We start from the raw sequence: 19,275 nt of genomic DNA on the forward strand, positions 1-19,275 counted from the left end.
AGAGTTAGTTATTTTGAAAGTAATGCTTTATTTACACATTAGTTCTGTACAACTTTAAGATCTCCCAGCAATGATTGAAATAGTTATCTCAATGACATACTTCCTCAGTTAAGATACCTTCACATGAATCAAAACATGCAAAATAAAAATTTAATAGGTTCCAAGTGGAGAATTAAATGTTTCATTATAATTCTGCAATATAGTTACTACAGATATATAACAAATAAATTCCTTAGGGTTCATGAAAATGGACACAATGAATATATGAATATATATGAATATATCACACTTTAAAGAAGCATTTAGGATGAAACTAATGCTTAGATAAATGAAAATTGGAATAATAGATAATCTGAGAAGCCAATTATCACTAAAATATCCAGCAATTACCAAGAAACAAAATTATTATACTTTTAACAAAAAACTTAAATCTTTAATGTATACCAAACTCTTAAATTCTGCCTAAGAATTAGTGATGGCAAGAATTTATATATTATCAGCTTATAGATCATATCCACATACTCAGTCACTTAGAAAACATATATGAGAACCTACTATGAGCCAAGTACAGTGGTTGGCACTTTAAATATCAAGTTGATTAATATATGTGTGACACTTAACCTGACTGGACTTCATTCTAGAAGAGGACCTGAAATTGTATGTTATAATTGACTGCAATATAAGAAAACATGTTTTTAACTCCCTTAGAGAGTCCTGTAATATTCAGAAGAGGGAAAGCCCATTTCTGGCTGGGAAAAGGGAATGAGGGTGGTTTTCATAGAGATAAATTGGACTTTAGTTTTAAAGCACGGTTAGGATTCAGATGGGTGGAGATGAGGAGGTGTGCAGTAATAGACTTTATATTCAAAGAATAACTTGGCCATTAAGATCATGGTAGGAAGGTGCAAAATGTTTAAGGGTAGTGGAAAGTGATACTCATTTATTAGTGACTTGTAATATATCAGAGTACTGGAGTAAAGGATAAAAACAGTAAATCAAGGGGCCAGCGCTGTGGCGCAGCGGGTTAATGCCCTGGCCTGAAGCGCCAGTATCCCATGTGGGCGCCGGTTCTAGTCCCAATCGCTCCACTTCCTATCCAGCTCTCTGTTATGGCCTGGGAAAGCAGTAGAAGATGGCCCAAGTCCTTGGGCCCCTGCACCCGCGTGGGAGACCTGGAAGAAGCTCCTGGCTCCTGACTTTGGATCGGCACAGTTCCGGCTGTTGTGGCCAATTGGGGAGTGAACCAACGGATGGAACATCTCTCTCTCTCTGCCTCTCCTCTCTCTGTGTAACTCTGACTCTCAAGTAAAAAATAAATAAATCTTAAAAAAACAGTAAATCAAAGAATTAAACAGTAGTCTAGGGAGTTTGGAATTTAAATGGTAGCTGGAGGAGTAGTAATGAAGATTCTATAGAGTGAAACTTCAGGAAAAAGTAACCTGGCACACTAGCTAGATCGGAAGTGGAAGTATCTAAAAGTAGAGAGGTAATTGTTGTAATGGTACAAAAAAAATAGTGGATGAAACTTAAGTGGTAGCATTGAGAATGGAAAGGAATGGAAGAGATATATATTGAATGAGGTGTAATAGAAATCAAAGAGGTCTTCCAAGTTTCTTTCTTTTTTTTAATGACTTATTTAACTTGAAAGGTAGAGTTACAGAGAGGCAGAGGCAGAGGCAGAGGCAGAGGCAGAGAGAGAGAGAGAGAGAGAGAGAGAGAGAGAGATCTTCTATCTGCTAGTTCACTCCCCAAATGGCCGCAATGGCTGGAGCTGGGCCGACCTGAAACCAGGAGCCAGGAGCTTTTTGCGGGTCTCCCACGTTGGTGGAGGGCCTCAAGGACTTGGGCCATCTTCTACTGCTTTCCCAGGCCATAGCAGAAAACTGGATCAGAAGTGGAGCAGCTGGGACTCTAACAGGTGTCCATATGGGATACTGGTGTTGCAGGCGGCGGCTTTACCCGCCAAGACACAACACTGGCCCGCCAAGGTTCTATTTTGTGGTAGTAGTTGCACAAAGCATATAAAGGAGTATCAGAAACGAAAAACAAAGAGCAGATTTGAGGGGAGTAAGATAATTAATTCAGTTTGGGGTATGTTGAGTTTGACGTGATTATGGGACATCCAAGTGGAGACTTCCAGTTCTACCAAAGGGTTTTAAAGATACTAGAGATAAGATTTGGTGCAATCTACAAAACTACTGGTTGTTGAAGCTCGAGAGTTGACAAAATTGCCACAACAGTGTAGGCGTAAGAAATTTTAATGTTTCGGGTCAAGAGCAAGGACCTGAAAAGGAAAAGCAGTATAGGAAAGAGGAGAAACAAATTGTTGAAAAGTCATGAAAGCCAAAAGGTAGGAGTTTAGGAGAGATGTTGGTAGTGTAAAAAGCTGTGGAGTATAAAAAGATGAATATTTAGAAAACAAGTTTACATTCAATGTTCACGAGGTCAGTGCTCACCTTTGGTAGAGTAGTTTCAGCCAAATCATAGTAAGAAATCAAATTGAAAATAGTTAAGGCACAAAAGAATGGTAAAGAATAGAAGCAACGACAGATTTTCAGAAAGTTTGTAAAAGATTGGAAACTCCAGGGCAAGTGTATCTCACACTTTAACCTACATCAGCAACACCTGGAGGTCTTGTTAAAACACAGACTGTTGGGCCTAACTGCCAGTTTCTAATTCACCAGGTCTTGATTAAGGCCAAATAATTTGTGTTTCTAACAAATACCCCAGTAATACTGATGCCAGTGAGCAGCAGATCACACTCTTAGAAGCATTTGTTAGGGTTGAGGAAAGTTTTTGTTTGTCTTAAGGACTTCTAACCTTGAACATTTTCTATAATAAACGAGAAAAGAGCAAGTAGTGAGGAAGAGATAGGATGCAGGAGAGGTGGGATAAAATTGGTAGATTTGCCACCGGGAGGAGGCAAAAGGAATCAGGAACATCAAGGAAGGCAGATAAGGGAAGTAGAAGATGAGAGAGAAAGTGGAAAATGGGTTTAAGAGGAAAGAAGAGAGGTTGGACACTCCTGTAGAATAACTTAGTGGTAAAATCATAGATAAGTGAGTGGCAGTGGCTTGTGAGAGCGAGGGAGAGGGTGGCTTATTAAATAGAAAAGAGCTGGAGTTAACTACTGCAGGGAATTCTATAGGGAATCAACAATATGAATAAAAGGATACCAAGTAGCAGTGGGAGTTCAACGGAAGTTAGAATGGCTTGAATTTGAACAGTTAAAAGCCTAAGATTTAAAGGGGAACAACACACTGAGAAATATAGATGGAATTTCGAGATATTTATCTCATTTTCCCCTGGGACAGTGCAGCATGGGACATTGTAAGTACTTTATGGAGTACTTTGAGAATTTGATACTTCAGTAAGAAAATGTTCATTTTTTTAAGCATCTGATTTTAACTGTTACTCTTTGGGTTTTGCACAATTTACCTCTGGCTCCAGTGGTCCCCCTCCCTTGGAACTCATCTTCAATTTAACATTGTACTGAATGAGAAAAATAAAGTATGTTTTGTAAGATCATTTTATAGCCAGTTTCCTAGGAAAACACAGAATGGCATATACCTATAGGTTTTAGCCAGTTAAATTCTCAGTCATATGAATGCTTTCATTTCACATTTATTGCCTTGCCCAATCAATTTCCTTTTATTGTTTGCCTAAAAATGAACCTTAGAGGGCTCCTGGGAGCTTCTGCTTAGAGGCCGTATTAGAGGTTGTAACCTCAGTTGGCTGAGGGTTTCAAATAATTCCATTTATTGCCTTAGGATTTGCTTGAATGCCCATTCTGAAAACAAGCCCTTTCAAATAGTTCCGGACTTATGCAGGGCCACAGAATATCCAAATGCTATATCTGTGTGTGTGTGTGTGTGTGTGAGTGTACATGTGTGTTTGTAATTTTTAATTAAACTGGCACCTGTATTTCACTGACAATGTCAAAGTGGAATATTTGCCTAACATCACAGATGAGCATCCTCTCCTCTAAACTGAGTATGAATTAGGAGAAGGTATAAATTGCTAATTAAATCCTGGAATCTCATAGTGTTTCGGTGTTTGAGAAGCTACACATTGGCCCCAAATCATTCCACTGGAATTTGTGGTGTCTAGAACTTTTGTTCTGATGAGATGTTGTTTCTTCTTGTATTCATTTTACTCTCATTTGCTATGCTGTTTGACTCCTCTCTGGTTTTAATTCAAATCCTTGTGTATTTTCTTAGTTTTAATGCAGTGTCTCTCTCCATGGAGAGTCATCTCCCAAGGGTACACTGTTTACTACAGGCTTTATGATTTTATATTGCTTCATGCAATTCCAAAATTACAAGGTGTTGATGTGCAAATCTTCCTCTGGCCTTGTAGAAACCCAACCTTATTTAGAGATATGTTTGGTTTATGGAAGACATTAAAGTCAGAACGAGATAAAAACAAACTCTCTGTGTGAAATTTGAGCCCTTCAATATCAAAGCATAGATAATAATAATAGTAGAAATAGAGTAATCAAAAAAGAAAACCCAAGGAGACAACACCTGGCCTCTTTGATATAATTGACTAAACATTTAAATTACAAGTATCACTTAAGAAAAATTACCAAGTTTATTTTCTAGATGAAATGGGAAGAAATTCCAGTAATGACTCCAAGAGTCTTTTGTGCATTGAGAGCTTCCAAGGGACTTTAACCCTTCAATGATCAGTGGCTAATTTGAAATCCTACAATTTCTACTAGAATTTATAGTTTAATCTCTGTTTTATAATTTAATTAGAATACTATCAACCTGATAGATCACACTGAAATGTAAATATTTAATTCAGTCCTCTTTCAAAGTTGTCAAAGTATGTTTGTTTTTCAATACCGGAAATAGTGATTACAGCTTGAATGAATTATTCTGTCTGTTTTAATACTTCAGAATTTCTTAAATTTGAAACCTCAAAACATATGTGTAATGCCCTATTTCTGAAAATCCTAAATATAGATGAGTAAATATTTTATCATTTAGATCTAAGAGGCCAAGTGTTGTCTCCTTGGGTTTTCTCCATCTTTGTTTTCATTCCGCAAATAAAAAGGTTTGCTAATGTAGAGGAATCTATACAGAGGGAGAAGGCTGGCCTTAGGACTTTTAATGTAATTAAAGTTATTTCAAAGTACCTTTTCTTTACAGATAAACTTATTCACCTGAAAAATTAAATCATGAGTTATCAAAGGCAAGTTATCTCAACACATTTTTTGATAGCCATTTCTGTCAAAATACCTCTTGAACATAATCTGAGATGTTGCTCTTAAAAAACAAGTAATTACAAGGGCACTTCAAAAAGTTAATGGAAAGTAGTTTATTTTGGTGCAAAATTGAAATCCATGGATAGATTTTTTTAAATAATATGCTTTTCCATGAACTTTTTGAAGGCTCCTTGCACAGATATTTCTGTGTTGTTCTATTCTTTTTTTTTTTTTTTTTGGACAGGCAGAGTTAGTGAGAGAGAGACAGACAGAAAGGTCTTTCTTCCGTTGGTTCACTCCCAAATGGCTGCTACGGACCGCGGGATGCACGGATCCAAAGCCAGGAGCCAGGTGCTTCCTCCTGGTCTCCCATGCGGGTGCAGGGCCCAAGGACTTGGGCCATCCTCCACTGCCTTCCCGGGCCACAGCAGAGAGCTGGACTGGAAGAGGAGCAACCGGGACAGAATCCAGCGCCTCAACCGGGACTAGAACCCGGGGTGCCAGCGCCGCAGGCGGAGGATTAACCAAGTGAGCCGGGAGCCGGCCTGTTCTATTCTTTTTTGAAAACCTCAACTTTTAGGTGAAACTTTTTCTTCCAGTGCTATGGGTTCTCAATTGTTCTTTTTTGCCCCCTATTTTCTTCCTACGAAAGTACCAATATGGCAAAAACCAATCAGATGCCTTTTAAAAATGTTGTGTGCCTGCATACATTCCAGTCTATTATGTTGGAGTCACAGATCACTGTATTCCAAAAGCAAGTGTCATCACAGCTTCTTAGCATTCTGACCGCAATCAATTTGAAACTGAAATAGTATGATGAGATTCAAAGGGAAGTTCTTAATTTTTGGTTGATGAAATGACAAAAGGAGAAATTACGCTGTAGAACTGGGCCGAAATATTCAACTTAGGACATTTATGATGTACTAAGGGAGCAAAAAGAGGCCAGTAACTCCTCTTTTTGATACTGAGAAGCACAACCAGTAAGTTTCTAAACTTATTTACATTCTGGGAGAGAAGATGCCTTAGTTGTACCGAATGCAACGTTTTCTACACATAACTAGCCTCTAGAGGAGAGCGCAGGAAAGGAAATACCTTGATTTCAGAGAATCAGAACCTTTAGTTTAGGGAGTCTTAAAACAACTTCGTTAAGGTAATCTAACCACCGTACACTGTGTGGAAAGATCATACTCTTTCCCTGGAATGTATCCTCAGACATTTTGCTCAGTAAGTTTGGGGCATTTGGCAAGTAGGGGAAGAATCTGGAGCTACCGTTTAGGACTTGCAGCTCTCATCACTGCCTCTTCAAAGACCACAGGCGAGGGAAGAAAATCGTAACATTCAAGCTTGTGAACCCTCGCCGCTGCCCTCACTTTCTGTAATGACTTTTGAATCATAAAGGGATCTTTCCTATCAATGCATCGGGAGTGGGGGTGGAGGGGTAGGGCAGGGCAAGCCTGAGACTAACGGATGGGGACAGAGAAAGAGGAGTCTGTTCCAGGACAGTGGCGGAAATGTTGTAAAAGGAGGCGTCCATCTGCCACCCACAAGCCAAGTCTCTGTTTCTGTAAGTGTTCACAGCTCACCGCGCTTCCTGAATGTCAGTGCGAGGGAGCGGGTTAGCAACCCGCTACGCTGCTGTGAGTGCGGTCTCGGACGCCCGTCCCTCCGCGCTGGGTATGGGATAACTTATATCAAGTGCTGGAGCAGGGCTGAGCTGTTTACTTCTGAACTCGCTGGGGTCTTTCCCTGGAAGCTGGGTGAAGCCACCTATCAGTGTCCTCAGAGTTTCGAGCAATGAGCGAGTGGAATTGGAGCTGCCACTCCACTTTCCTCTATTGAACCTGAGTGCAGGGTGGTGGGAGGGGTCTAGGAAGCACGTTCGGGAGTCTTGCTTTGTGTTCCCATCCCAACACCCGTGCAGCAAAAGGGGGTGCGTTCCTAGCGTAGGGTACTTTGAGGGCTCTATGGGAAATTGGACGTTCTCTGTTCATACTCTGGCCAGAACCTGAGGCACCACACCGCCCCCTTCTCGAGCTCAATCTCCATTCACTGGCGAGCGCTGAAAGGCCTCAGGTAGTCGGAGGCCAGCCAGGGAGTCTCCACCTCCTCGCCGCCGGCAGCCATTCGGCGCGCTCGGGCGCCTAGGGGGTGGGACCCATTGGCTGGGGGGCGCTGCCAGTCTCGGGAGGGGGTGTGGTGGGGGTGGGGTCTCGGGCCGCTGTGGGTCGGGGCTGTTCACAGTTTGCTGGGTGGTGGGTGAGCTTGAGCGTGAGCCAGGCTGCGGGAGACTTGAGAACAGTTGTGAGCGAGCGAGCGCGCGCCAGAGAGAGCGCGAGAGTGAGGGGAGTGAGTGAGAGAGGACCTAAAGGAGTCAGGGCGAGAAAGCGAGGGTCGGAGGACCCGCAGTTGAGACGGAGTGACCATGGCTGTCTCTGCACCTCCGGTAATCTCTGCAACTTCCAGCGCCGCCGGCGTCCCAGGGGGATTGTTTCGGGCCGAACCCCTGTACTCGACTTCGGGAGAGCCCCCTCGTCTCACCCCTAGTATGATCAACAGTTTCATGGCCAATAACCACAGCGGCAGCGCAGTGGGTGGCGTGGTCGGTAGTGGCAGTGGCGGCAGCGGCAACACCAACACCAACGAATGCCGGATGGTCGACATGCACGGGGTGAAGGTGGCTTCGTTCCTGATGGACGGCCAGGAACTGATCTGCCTGCCGCAAGTCTTTGATCTTTTCCTCAAGCACCTGGTGGGAGGGCTGCACACGGTGTACACCAAGCTGAAGAGACTGGACATATCCCCCGTGGTGTGTACTGTGGAGCAGGTCCGGATCCTGCGCGGGCTGGGGGCTATCCAGCCAGGGGTGAATCGCTGCAAGCTCATCACCAGGAAAGACTTCGAAACTTTGTTCACCGATTGCACCAATGCCAGGTGAGACACTCATTTCTTCCCTCGCTCGCTTCTCTTCGCCCTAATGCCTTCTTCTGCATGTCTCATCAACCTCATCCAACTTTATAGTGAGTGAGTCGTAGCTATCTTGCCTCTACTCTTCACGCTGTATTCGGTGGGGGAAAGAGGACTAGAAGGACTCATTAATTGTCGGTCCTTTCTACTCCGCGCTCAGTGGTAGGGCTTGGGTCTAAAAAAGTCCCGCACAAACTTCAGTTTGCAGTCCTCTACTGAAACTTTCCAGCCTCTCGCGCATATGCTGCATGGCTTTTTGGCTGCTTGTGGTTATTTGTTAATTTCTCTACTTAGTTTTCTTTCCTGCTCTTTTGTGGCCGTACGGGTCGGATAGGTTTTCCCCTGAACATGGACACCAAGGGATTTCTCCAGGGTGGGGGAGGGGGGGCTGGCTGAGCTGTAAACTGGGCTCCCAAGCTGGCAACCCGAAACACAGCATTTGGGGAATGCAGGGGGTCGGAAGTCTAGTATCCATCCCAGAGGGTGATTCGATCCCCATCCCGTGTGTTTGTTGTGACAGTATGTGGGGTGTGTGGTGGTGGTGGTGGTGGTGGTAGTGGTGTGTTTGTGTGTGTGTGTGTGCGCGCGCGCACGCAAGTGTCTGTGAGGACGTGTGCTCATGCCTGCTGTGCAAAGCTCCCCGGTACACGATACAGGAAAGTCGATGGATCTTATTTTTACAAAAAGGACAATGACAGATGTCACTTTCCTGGGATCGTCCCTTTTGGGTTATCTGCAGAGGGTAATGTGGGGCATGAAACGCTGGGGCCGGGACTGGGTTGGGGGTTGGTGTAGAAGTTGGCAGGTTTTCTAGAGAGGATGCTGTCAGCTCTTCCTCCGAGGCAAACAGTTGGAAGGATCCCATTCCTCCAAAGAGAGGATTCCTTAAATGATGATGGCCAGCTTCCCTGGTTGTAAGTGTGCCTCCTTCATATCTCAGTTTAGAAGTACCTTGGAGAATAAATGTCCATTTGCATATGAGAAGCGAATTATGTTCAATGTTCTTTGAGTTAAAACAAAGCAAAAACTATATTCAGGATTATTTGACTTTTTACACACCCTGTGAATTAGTCTTCTTAGAGTTTATTCCACCCCTGATGTGTAATATTTTAGGAAAGCACAGATTTGGTTCATGAGAATGGTATGCAAACCAAGAAATCAACATCAGCAGACTAAAAGTAGCAAAGGATTTTGTTGTAAAACAATAGTGCTGTTTATCATTTTGCCAAAAACAAACAAACAAACAAAAACTTCTGCTTAGGCAACTTTAAATTGTAATATCTCTGAGTCTGTGAACCAAAACTGTAAGTCAGTTTCCACATCTGTTGTAAATCCAAATTGTTTTGTATAGTTGAAGCATGCTGACAACTTGTAGACAAACTGTTGCTTACTACTACAATAAGATAATACTATAGAACAGGAATCTTTTACTTTTTTTTTTTTTTTTAGAGCAGTCTTCTATGTTTAAGCAATCAAACGGAAACCTGTTCATGTGAAAACTCTTACCTGATTCATAGTTCAGGCTTAAAACCTGGATTAAGATCTGCTTTTCTTAAGGAAGATAGATGGCCTTCAAACACAAAGAATAATGGCTCACTCAACAAAACAAGCAATTATGGATTGCAAGAATAGAAAGAAAATTTTATTTTGACCACAAAGTATTCCATTGGTACACAAAACCAAAGGGTTAAAAGGGACTTCAGATAGGGGTCATCTAATTCATTGGTTACCATTCAGAACCCCTCTCATTTAAATAATTGCAGACATGAAAACCTATCCTCTTAGTAACCTTCTCTCCCTCTGTCTCTCTGTCTCTCATTCTGTCTTGCTCCCTTGCTGCTCCCTCACCCTCTTCTTTCTCCCTCTCTCCCCTCCCCTCTCTTACAAATGCCCATTCTTAAAGTGGAACAGTATCGCACTTAGGAAATTGTTCCTTCCTTAATAATTAATTTTCACATTCTTGAGTAAAATCTATGACTATCCTTTAAAAAATAGACTAGTATTTTGATGTGATTTAGATGCTTTCTTCTGTAAGCAAAAACTTTTCTTGAATTTTTATTAGCATTACTTACTCAAGGGAAAAATGATATATTACTCTGTATCCAGAGGCTTGTGTGGTCTTATATATTTTTATATACTGTTATCTGATGCATTTTAGATTATTTTAATTTGATCAAGTTTTATTTGTTCCTTAAACAGCATTTGCAGTGCTACCTTTTTTTTTTTTTTTTACTTGCTTGTGTGTGTGTGTTATAAAGGTGGCAGGGAAATATAAAACATGTAGGAAGAGATATGGTTGTGATTTGATACATGTGCCTATTGAATTTTCTTTATAAGTATTTTATTCATTAAATGCATTTTCTATAATTATGGTACAACTATTGCAATATATAATTGTAAAAATTTATGAAATATATTCTATTAAAAATTTCTAAAGGAAGATCAGGAAAACTACAAGAAATGCATCTGTATTGAAATTTTTAGGAAAAAATCACAATTTCTGGGGAAAATCGAATTAGTAAAATTACCACCTTTAACTGATGCAAAATGCCTTCATAATCATGTTGTTAAAATTATAAATATATTAATGCTTTTCAAGGATGTCTTAAGTCTTCAGGTAACTCATATACAGAAATGTATACCTTAAGTCATTCAAAAAATCTGAATATTTAAGTAAAACTGTGAAATTAGTGTTGAGATCAGCTTTATTTCTATGACTTTTCTATTCAGTTAAAAGAGGGGTGGATGTAAATAGGAAATCCAAGAGAGACAAAATAAGGCAGATGAAACCAGAGGCCAATAAGAGAGAAGAGATGTAGGGAAAGAGCAAAATGATGCCATGACAGAGAATGAAAGATGGAGGGGAAGAGTGTATGGAGGTACCCGAAGAAGATGAGTGATGTACCAATGGAGACCTGGCTAAAGAGGGATGTCCTTCACAACTCATGACTTCTTAGCTCTTCTAGGTATAAAGGAAGTAGGAGAGGAAGGTACCAGGAAAAAGTTAATGTGCAGCAACAGAAACTCTCACATACTATTCTTATTTGAAAGAAGAGATTCATCTTCATCTCTTGATGAATAGATTTTCATAATATATTGTTGAATGAAAGGCCTATTTGTAATGGTGTCATTGACATTTTTTCCTGCATAATAAATATTTTCTCCCTCCCTGTCAAATATGAGAGGAAGACTACAAGTTTCAATTAATGTATTTTAACTTGGAATGTGTCCCACACTATCCCAGAACATATGGAATAGTATAGGAAGTCGTAACAAGAACTTTACCAATGTCTTATATTAACTATTTTATTGTCAGCCAATTATTGAAATATTTAAAGTTGTCCTTCCAAAAAAGAAATTGGCAACTAATATCATCTCAACTACTAGAGAATAGTAATACTAAAACTCTTGACCATTCATTGTTATATTAGATAAGTCAATGTGAACACCACTGTAATTTCAAAAGAGAAGACAGCATCTTCCCTTCATGCTCTTTAACTTCAGAGATTAATTATAGGGAAATCATTTTGAAGTTATTAAAAATGATTACACAAAACAAAATAGGAAAAATTACTATCTTGTTTTAGATTTGCATTTTTGCATAAAAGAATTGTAACTTTTGTTTCATTTCTAGTAAACCTTTAATAGCAGGGAGAACAGGCAGATTCAGAAAGCAAATCTCTAAAATTTTCATTCTTATGCAATGGATTTTCCTTATTAAATTCTCCAAAGTTTAATGTAATAGTAAAATGCTAAATTAAAAAATGGTTTCATTAAACATGAAAACTAATCAACACATTTTAGTTTTATCTCTTTTAGTCTATTTATCTATGTAAAAGTAACATTGTCAGATTTCGTGATTGGCATTTAATTTCGTTTGAGGAGCAACTGATTAAACGTTATTCAGTCATTTAAATTAAGCTAAATAGATGCTTGAAGGAGCAAGAATGTGTGATTAAGAAAGCATTTTAATAATGTATTTAGACATGTGATTCACCATATATTCAAATTAATGTTTCTAAAATTAAAATTTGAAATGGCCCAACTGTAGTTTATTGCTATTTTGGCAGTATGAAAACCAAACGTAAATTTCCTTTGATATTGGAATAACTTTATGTGCGTTATAATGACTTTTACAACATTTTAAAACTACTTTTAAATGCTAGAAATAAGAATTTTGTAAGTGCTCAATGGTTTTTGCTCTGAATTCACACTTGAAGAATACTTTGTAGTTCATGATCCCACACAGAATAACATCATTTACTTTGAAAATTGATGTTTTGTATTTATCATAAAGTTACTGTCACATTTTTAAAGATCTCGTGTCACTTTCCTGGGTTGCTGTTTTGGATGACTTAACATTTTCAGAAATGATAAAAAGGTCATAGAAGTGAATCTGGGCAGTAAATGCAGACCTTTTATTTCATAGGATGATAAGCCGTCACATAGTCAACAATCTTATTAGAAGAATTAGATCATTATAATTAAAGCAGTCCAGTCATATGCCAATGCACAGAACATCATTTGTACATTCATTTCAAAGGTATAATTCTGCATCATCAACAATTTTATATTTATCTGAAGATTCTGCTGGGATTCATATTTGCCTCAAACACTCATTTATTGGTAATGTATACTACATTAAAGAAATGACCCATGACATGATAGAGCACATCTTTGTATTTTTATGTATGATATTATCCTCAATGTATAGCACATGAATGTCAATAAATAATTAGAATGTGATGGTCTTCAGACATTAATTTTATAGGGTTTTACATAGGAAATCCCTAATACCTGTAGAAGATATCAAATATAAATAATTTGATGATTCCTGAAGTAACCTTATTTTTTCTTAATGAAATACCTTGTTTTAAAAATGCTTCTAGCAGACAAATAGGATTGTGAGATACCTTAATCACAATATATTATGTTTCAGTTGGCAATCTTGATCTCTAGTGGCACTTTATCTTGGGCATTTAAAACAACAAATGATTTAGGTTTACCCACTCTATACATTTCAAATATGTATTTAAACCATCCTAATTCATCCAAAACCAAAAATATTATGTTTTTTGGAGAAAAGACATCAAACCTTTCCCCCAAAGCAAAACAATTAGGTATTAATGATATTCTTGTTGCATATTCAAAAGGTCTTTGGTAGCATTTTCTCCTCCTTTTCTTCCCTTTCACCATCTCAATGTGCAAAACTCTTCACTGTCACTTCAGTTCACACAATTCTAAAAAGATAAAACAACATTTAAACACATTTGCTTTGGAAGGGAAATTGAGCATTTGCACCCAATAAGCCTGATTGTGGAACTGCATGCAAATTGTGTTTTGATTTATCTCTTTTACACTTTTTTCCATTTGAATTGATCTTGCATTAATTTCACCAAGCGGCTCTGTGAGGCTGCAGATGTTGCCCTGTGTTTAATAAATCAATGAGACAGATCTGAATGAATCACTTCAGATGGATTCTCTGCTCGGTTTGATGTCTAGATGTTATTCTTAGCTTGTTATCATGACAGATGCATTAATGTTCCCATACACTGCCAGCAATGTCAAAGAGATTGAAGCTTTTAAAGTGGCGGCATCCCTTTTTCCATTTTCTGCTAGAACCACTAAATTAATTTGTTTTATTTTATTTGGAAATCATAGAAAAATATCAAACCAATCATTGGACTCTTCATGGGAAAGACTTAATATTCATGCAATGTTGTTAACCATTTCAAAATGGTGGAAATCAATATATTAAAACCTAAATATAGAGTAACTGCTTAATAGTGCCTCCGCATTAATATTTAATCATAGGAGGAAAAATGAGAATTAGTAATGTATGATTGGGACACATTGAAAGTGTCACTATAAATAGAATAATACTGTATCCAAATTGATTACAGAAGGGTGTTAGTTTTTAAATCCTTACTAATAAGCTTTTTGTTGGCTTAATGCAGCTGCAATATATTCTTACCAAGGGATTTAGAACTCCTTCAGGATTTAATATTTTTTAAGTAGCAAGGGGACAGCCTGTCCATTGTGTATTCATCATTTCCTCAGTTTGTGATGCTGAAAATCCTAGAAAAGTTTATTTCATTTTACTACATTTCAGATATATATATTCTGGGTAATCATTTATAAGCCATAAATCATTCAGTAGCAATAAATGCTGCTTTTATAGTTTTATTTCATATACTATAGAAAAGCATATGCACACCAAAAGGGACTTTGATATAAATCTAGTGAAATTTATTACCAACCTGCATTAAATATCATAATTACCATAGTTTTTTTTCACTTAACCCATGGCTTCATTACTTTGAGAGAGGAACAATGCTATAAGTTGATGTGAAAAATTTTGAATTTAGTGTTTTGAATGATATAACCTTAAAAAGTTATATGTCTGATGCTTGAAAATGCAAATTTGAAAAATGAGATTCAATTTTTCTCTTGTTCAACTCTTTAAAGAGCAAGTATTTTAAAAAAATTCAGCCTTAAGAGTACTCTTTGCAAACCTGTGCTATACTCTTTAATCATAATTTTGTTACCTTTATTATAATAGAAAAATATAAAACTGTTCAATGATACACTTTTAGATCTTAGATTCTGTAGAAAAAAATGTATTTCTTGTGTCAGGCTAATCTTGGAAGCTTACAGTATGTGGTGTGATCTATAGTATAAAGAGTTTATAATGAACTTTAATGAAGTTATGGACAACAGTTAACCTTTTTTTCAAAATTTATTTAAAACATGTAATTGTTTTCATGGTGAGGTCTCACCACCTCCTTTAAACTTATATATTATAGTTGATGAAATTGTTATATTGGAACTGTCATTTTATGCAAATTGAATATAATATATTTTTAAAGAGAAAGTTTATATTTTTACCAGTACTTATACTAGTGTCCTTAAAAGAGAACTGAATTTGTTAAATAAAACAAAACTTTTTATTTGTAATGTAATATAATAGTTTCTGAGGAATAATCTTTAATTTTACTAATGGTCATTGTAAAACTTGATTAAGCCTAATATTGTTTATATGTATTAGTCACCTAAGTCACATTTATTGAATGAATACAATCTTGCACACACAAAAACACACACATTCATTCTTAATCAGAATTCTTTGCACTTGTTGCTTTTTCTACACAAAGCTTAGTAAGGGGCGAATATTTAGCCTTGCAGTTAAGATGACAGGTGAGATACCTGCCACCCACATCAGAGTAACTGCATTCCAGTCCTGTCTCACTCCAGGTTCCAGCTTCCACTAATATGCAAGCTGGGAGGCAGCAGGGATGGCTCAAGTAGTTGTATCCCTGCCATCTATGTTGGAGACCTGAATTGATTTCCTGTCTCTTAGCTTCAGCCTGCCCAACCCCAGTTATTTCAGGCATTTGGGGGATGAACCAGTAGTTGGGAAATCTTGCGATGTCTCAGTTTCTCTTTCTGTCTCTGCCTTTCAAATAAAATACAAAAAAACTCCTAAGAAAGTTATAAGATATGCAGTTATTAAAATGACACTAGTAGTGAAATTTTACCTACATTAGAAACCATTTGTAATCATTCTATAAGCCTTTCACAAACCACATGTAAAGGTAACACAATCCATATATAACATTTGAATATTTGGAATATATCTTCAAAGAAAATATAGCTTTTTTCACTTCTCTGCTTCTGTCTGCCTTTCAAAACTATGCCTTTTTTATCTTCTCTTTCAGTGAAAATGCAGGGGGAGAAATTCTGATGTTATGAACAGATAAGAATTAAAAAGTGAGTTTAACATCATAGAATGAATGAGTCGCAGTGATTGAGATTTACACTTCTTGAGATCAACACTAACCCTTGGGGAAGCCGACTATGATGCTGCTTTCAAAACAGTAAATGCACGTTTATATAAAATAAGTGGTAAGATGAGGGATTTCCTCCCTTCTTTACCCTATGACTAGAAACACAAGTACATATAAGAAGAATGATCAAATTTTTCCTGAATAGTCTTAGGACCCACTCTACTTGAAACTCAAGTTTTCATGAATTACCTTCCCCACTACCCATTTGAAGAAATAACTTAGTACTTTCAGGTATAATTAGTTTTGAAGAGTACATTTTCCTTTCATCCAGGACCCCTGGGGTTAAAACTACACATATCTGTGTATTATTTTGACCCATTATGATTACTTAGTTTATTAGAGCATATTGTGCTGAAAACTTTGTAGTTAACACTTCTGGAAAAATATATGGTACAGAAACGTTTAAAAAAATAATGACCCACAGTATTTTTATTGCTATACACTCTTTTTATTTTTAAACAAGTTGACTGCTTAATGGTGTAATGTAGTGTGTTTGTTAAGGAATAAACATTCAATTGCAATTGTGTCCAATGATCTTATCAGGTTGCTGGCAACTGCTAGCTGGTAACAGCATTTAGGCTACATTTAGTCTATCTGCTATTTATGTGATGGGTTAAAAAGAAAAAAAGTAATATTGATCTGTCTCCGGATTAAAGTTTGAAATGGGCAACAGCCTGAACACAAAAGGCTTTTTTTTTTATGATTTCTCAGCTTGCCATTGATCTCCTAGTTTTATTGCATTCATTATTTATTAAAAGAATTTGCAAGCTAAACATAACGTTAAGCTAGTTTGCACACAGGGACCGCACTTAGGAAATTGAATGGAAATTGCATTAGAGATGAACATCTGTGCTATTTTTCCACTCATGTGTTTATGGGTTTGTATAAAAGGTGTATTGGATTAACAGTTATAACCATTATAGCTTACAGCAATATGTTAGATTCTGAGCTTTTAGTTATTTTGGAAGAAGTATCTCACATGTTTGTTTAAAAGTATATTGCTATCATCACAAATGATATTTAAATAAATTTATTTTTATTCTCATGCTGTTGTGCATTATCTAAATTCTGTATCACTTGTGAGATACCTTATTGTATTGAGGTAAAACATTTATAAAAACATAATTATCATATAAGGTTATGCTATATTTTAATGGTGTTTGATAGTAGAGTACATAGGTGCAATTTACACACTAGTATTTTTTTAAAATATACCAAGTTTAATGGCATATTAAAGCACAGCAAATTCAGGGAAACTATATAAAGCCTTTAATATGTCCATCTATAAAATATTATTATATATGTACTTGATCCTTCTTAAACGATAATGAACATGCAGACATTGAGGACTTGCTGAATATAACACTAGTAGAGATAGGGTTGGATATTTTAATGATGTGCCTCCCTTCTTGAGTTCCATACAAGCAAGTTTAATTACAAAGACTTAAGTTGACCTCACCTGGAACAGTATCCTGAGGATGTAAATTATACCCTAGAGAGTATCTTTTATGCTTTATTGTCATAAATCTAAAAACATTTGAAATTTTCATCTAATTTTGGGGAATTAAAGCAATAATTTTTTATAAACCTCTTCATGACCACTTTTGGCCTCATTATTGATTATATTTATTATTATTATGGTGTGCATGTGCATGTGTGTTTAGCACTTGCTGAAGAGTACATTATGTGGTATTAGGCAATACTCTAGGTGCTATGAAACAAGTGAGCAAAACAGTGTCTTCTGTCATGGAGCTTGTTGGGTCTTAGTCCACCCATACAAGGATGGACTGGGTCCGAGGAAAGGTAAGTGTGCCGCTCGCCCGCCCGTTCCCCAGCCTCCTGGTCCCGGAGACAATCAGACGCAGCGGGGAGCCAAGTCTAGCAAGGACTCATTTACCTTTTGCATAATAGCACCTTTTATAACACAAAACTGCAGAGTCATTGGGGCAAGGCTAAGGGCCAACCAATCACTTAAAAAATCACCTTATGGGGTGATTTCTATAGGACTAGCCCTATGTCTATACACTTGTTACTAGTTTTGTTACCTCCCCTGATGTTGCACAGCCAATTAGTTTTAGTGGTAAACAACTTTGGATTCCACCCATCTTACTTCCTCTGGGCGCCATCTTACTTGGCTCCACGCGGCTTCGTTCCGCGCAGCTCGGGCGGGGGCACCCGGGCCTGGCCTGGCCTGGCCTGGCCAGGCTCATGCCCCACAGAGCTTACTTTCTACAGCCATACTATCTTCAGCTTAGGGAGTTTAAACCACATTTATACCACTCCCCTCCATTACAAAATCTTTGAGATTGGAAAATTTTTCCGTGTCTATTGTTGAATAATCTGCAAAAATCCCTTTCCTATACCTGTCTCATGTATTATATGAGTAAACACTAGACTCTTTTTCAGTCTTTAGAATTATACCAGAGAGATCCAACTAAAAATAGTCAGTGTTATTGAGATATAAAAGATATTTTAGCTTGGTAACTGTACAGAGTGTACTTATAAATAAAGTACACATCAAGAGATTAGAATGACAAAAGGCACTTGCACTTAAGAAAGACAGTAGGTAATTGAACTTATTACCTTTTCCCTGACATATACTTTTTGCGGTGGATAGAAGTCCTAAAAATTCATAAAGTTAGTCATTCCATAAGACATGTTCTGCAATAAAACATGCACTTGTGAATTTAAATGATGTGTTTTTTATGTTAAAAATCTTGCTTTCATTTGTGTTAGAGTTTTAAACTAGTCAGATCCTCAAGCTTTCTTTGCTTTGTGGTTCTATACAATATTATATGACAAAAATTAAAACATACGTCAGAAATAGTTACTTGTTTTGATTCATTCAGAATATATTGACCCTATACATTGACCCTTTATTATATTTAAATGTGAATAATTTTGGAAAAATGATATTATTTGCAAACATATATAGTTAAATATTTAATGTTAGCATTAAGCTTACCGGTTTTTAAGTAATCTGTAATCTGCTAAACTAAATTTATTTTGTAAAAAAATTTATGAGTACTTTCTAGGTTTTTTTTTTTAAATTTTTTAGACAGGCAGAGTGGACAGTGAGAGAGAGAGACAGAGAGAAGGGTCTTCCTTTTGCCGTTGGTTCACCCTCCAATGGCCGCCGCGGCTGGCGCGCTGCGGCCAGTGCACCGCGCTGATCCGATGGCAGGAGCCAGGTGCTTCTCCTGGTCTCCCATGGGGTGCAGGGCCCAAGTACTTGGGCCATCCTCCTCTGCA

The 19,275-nt window shown here is 37.8% G+C and overlaps 1 protein-coding gene across 1 annotated transcript in view; it reads left to right on the top strand.

Moving 5' to 3' along the window:
- Positions 1-7,634: 7,634 nt before the first annotated feature.
- The window catches only part of DACH2 (dachshund family transcription factor 2), a 551,788-nt gene continuing 540,147 nt past the window's right edge, over positions 7,635-19,275 (top strand). The window contains exon 1 of the mRNA XM_062183058.1: positions 7,635-8,143. Coding sequence (XP_062039042.1) covers positions 7,635-8,143 — 509 coding nt within the window. The remainder of the gene's footprint in view (positions 8,144-19,275) is intronic.

The sequence above is a fragment of the Lepus europaeus genome, chromosome X, assembly GCF_033115175.1.
Source record: "Lepus europaeus isolate LE1 chromosome X, mLepTim1.pri, whole genome shotgun sequence".
NCBI classification, from domain to species: domain Eukaryota; kingdom Metazoa; phylum Chordata; class Mammalia; order Lagomorpha; family Leporidae; genus Lepus; species Lepus europaeus.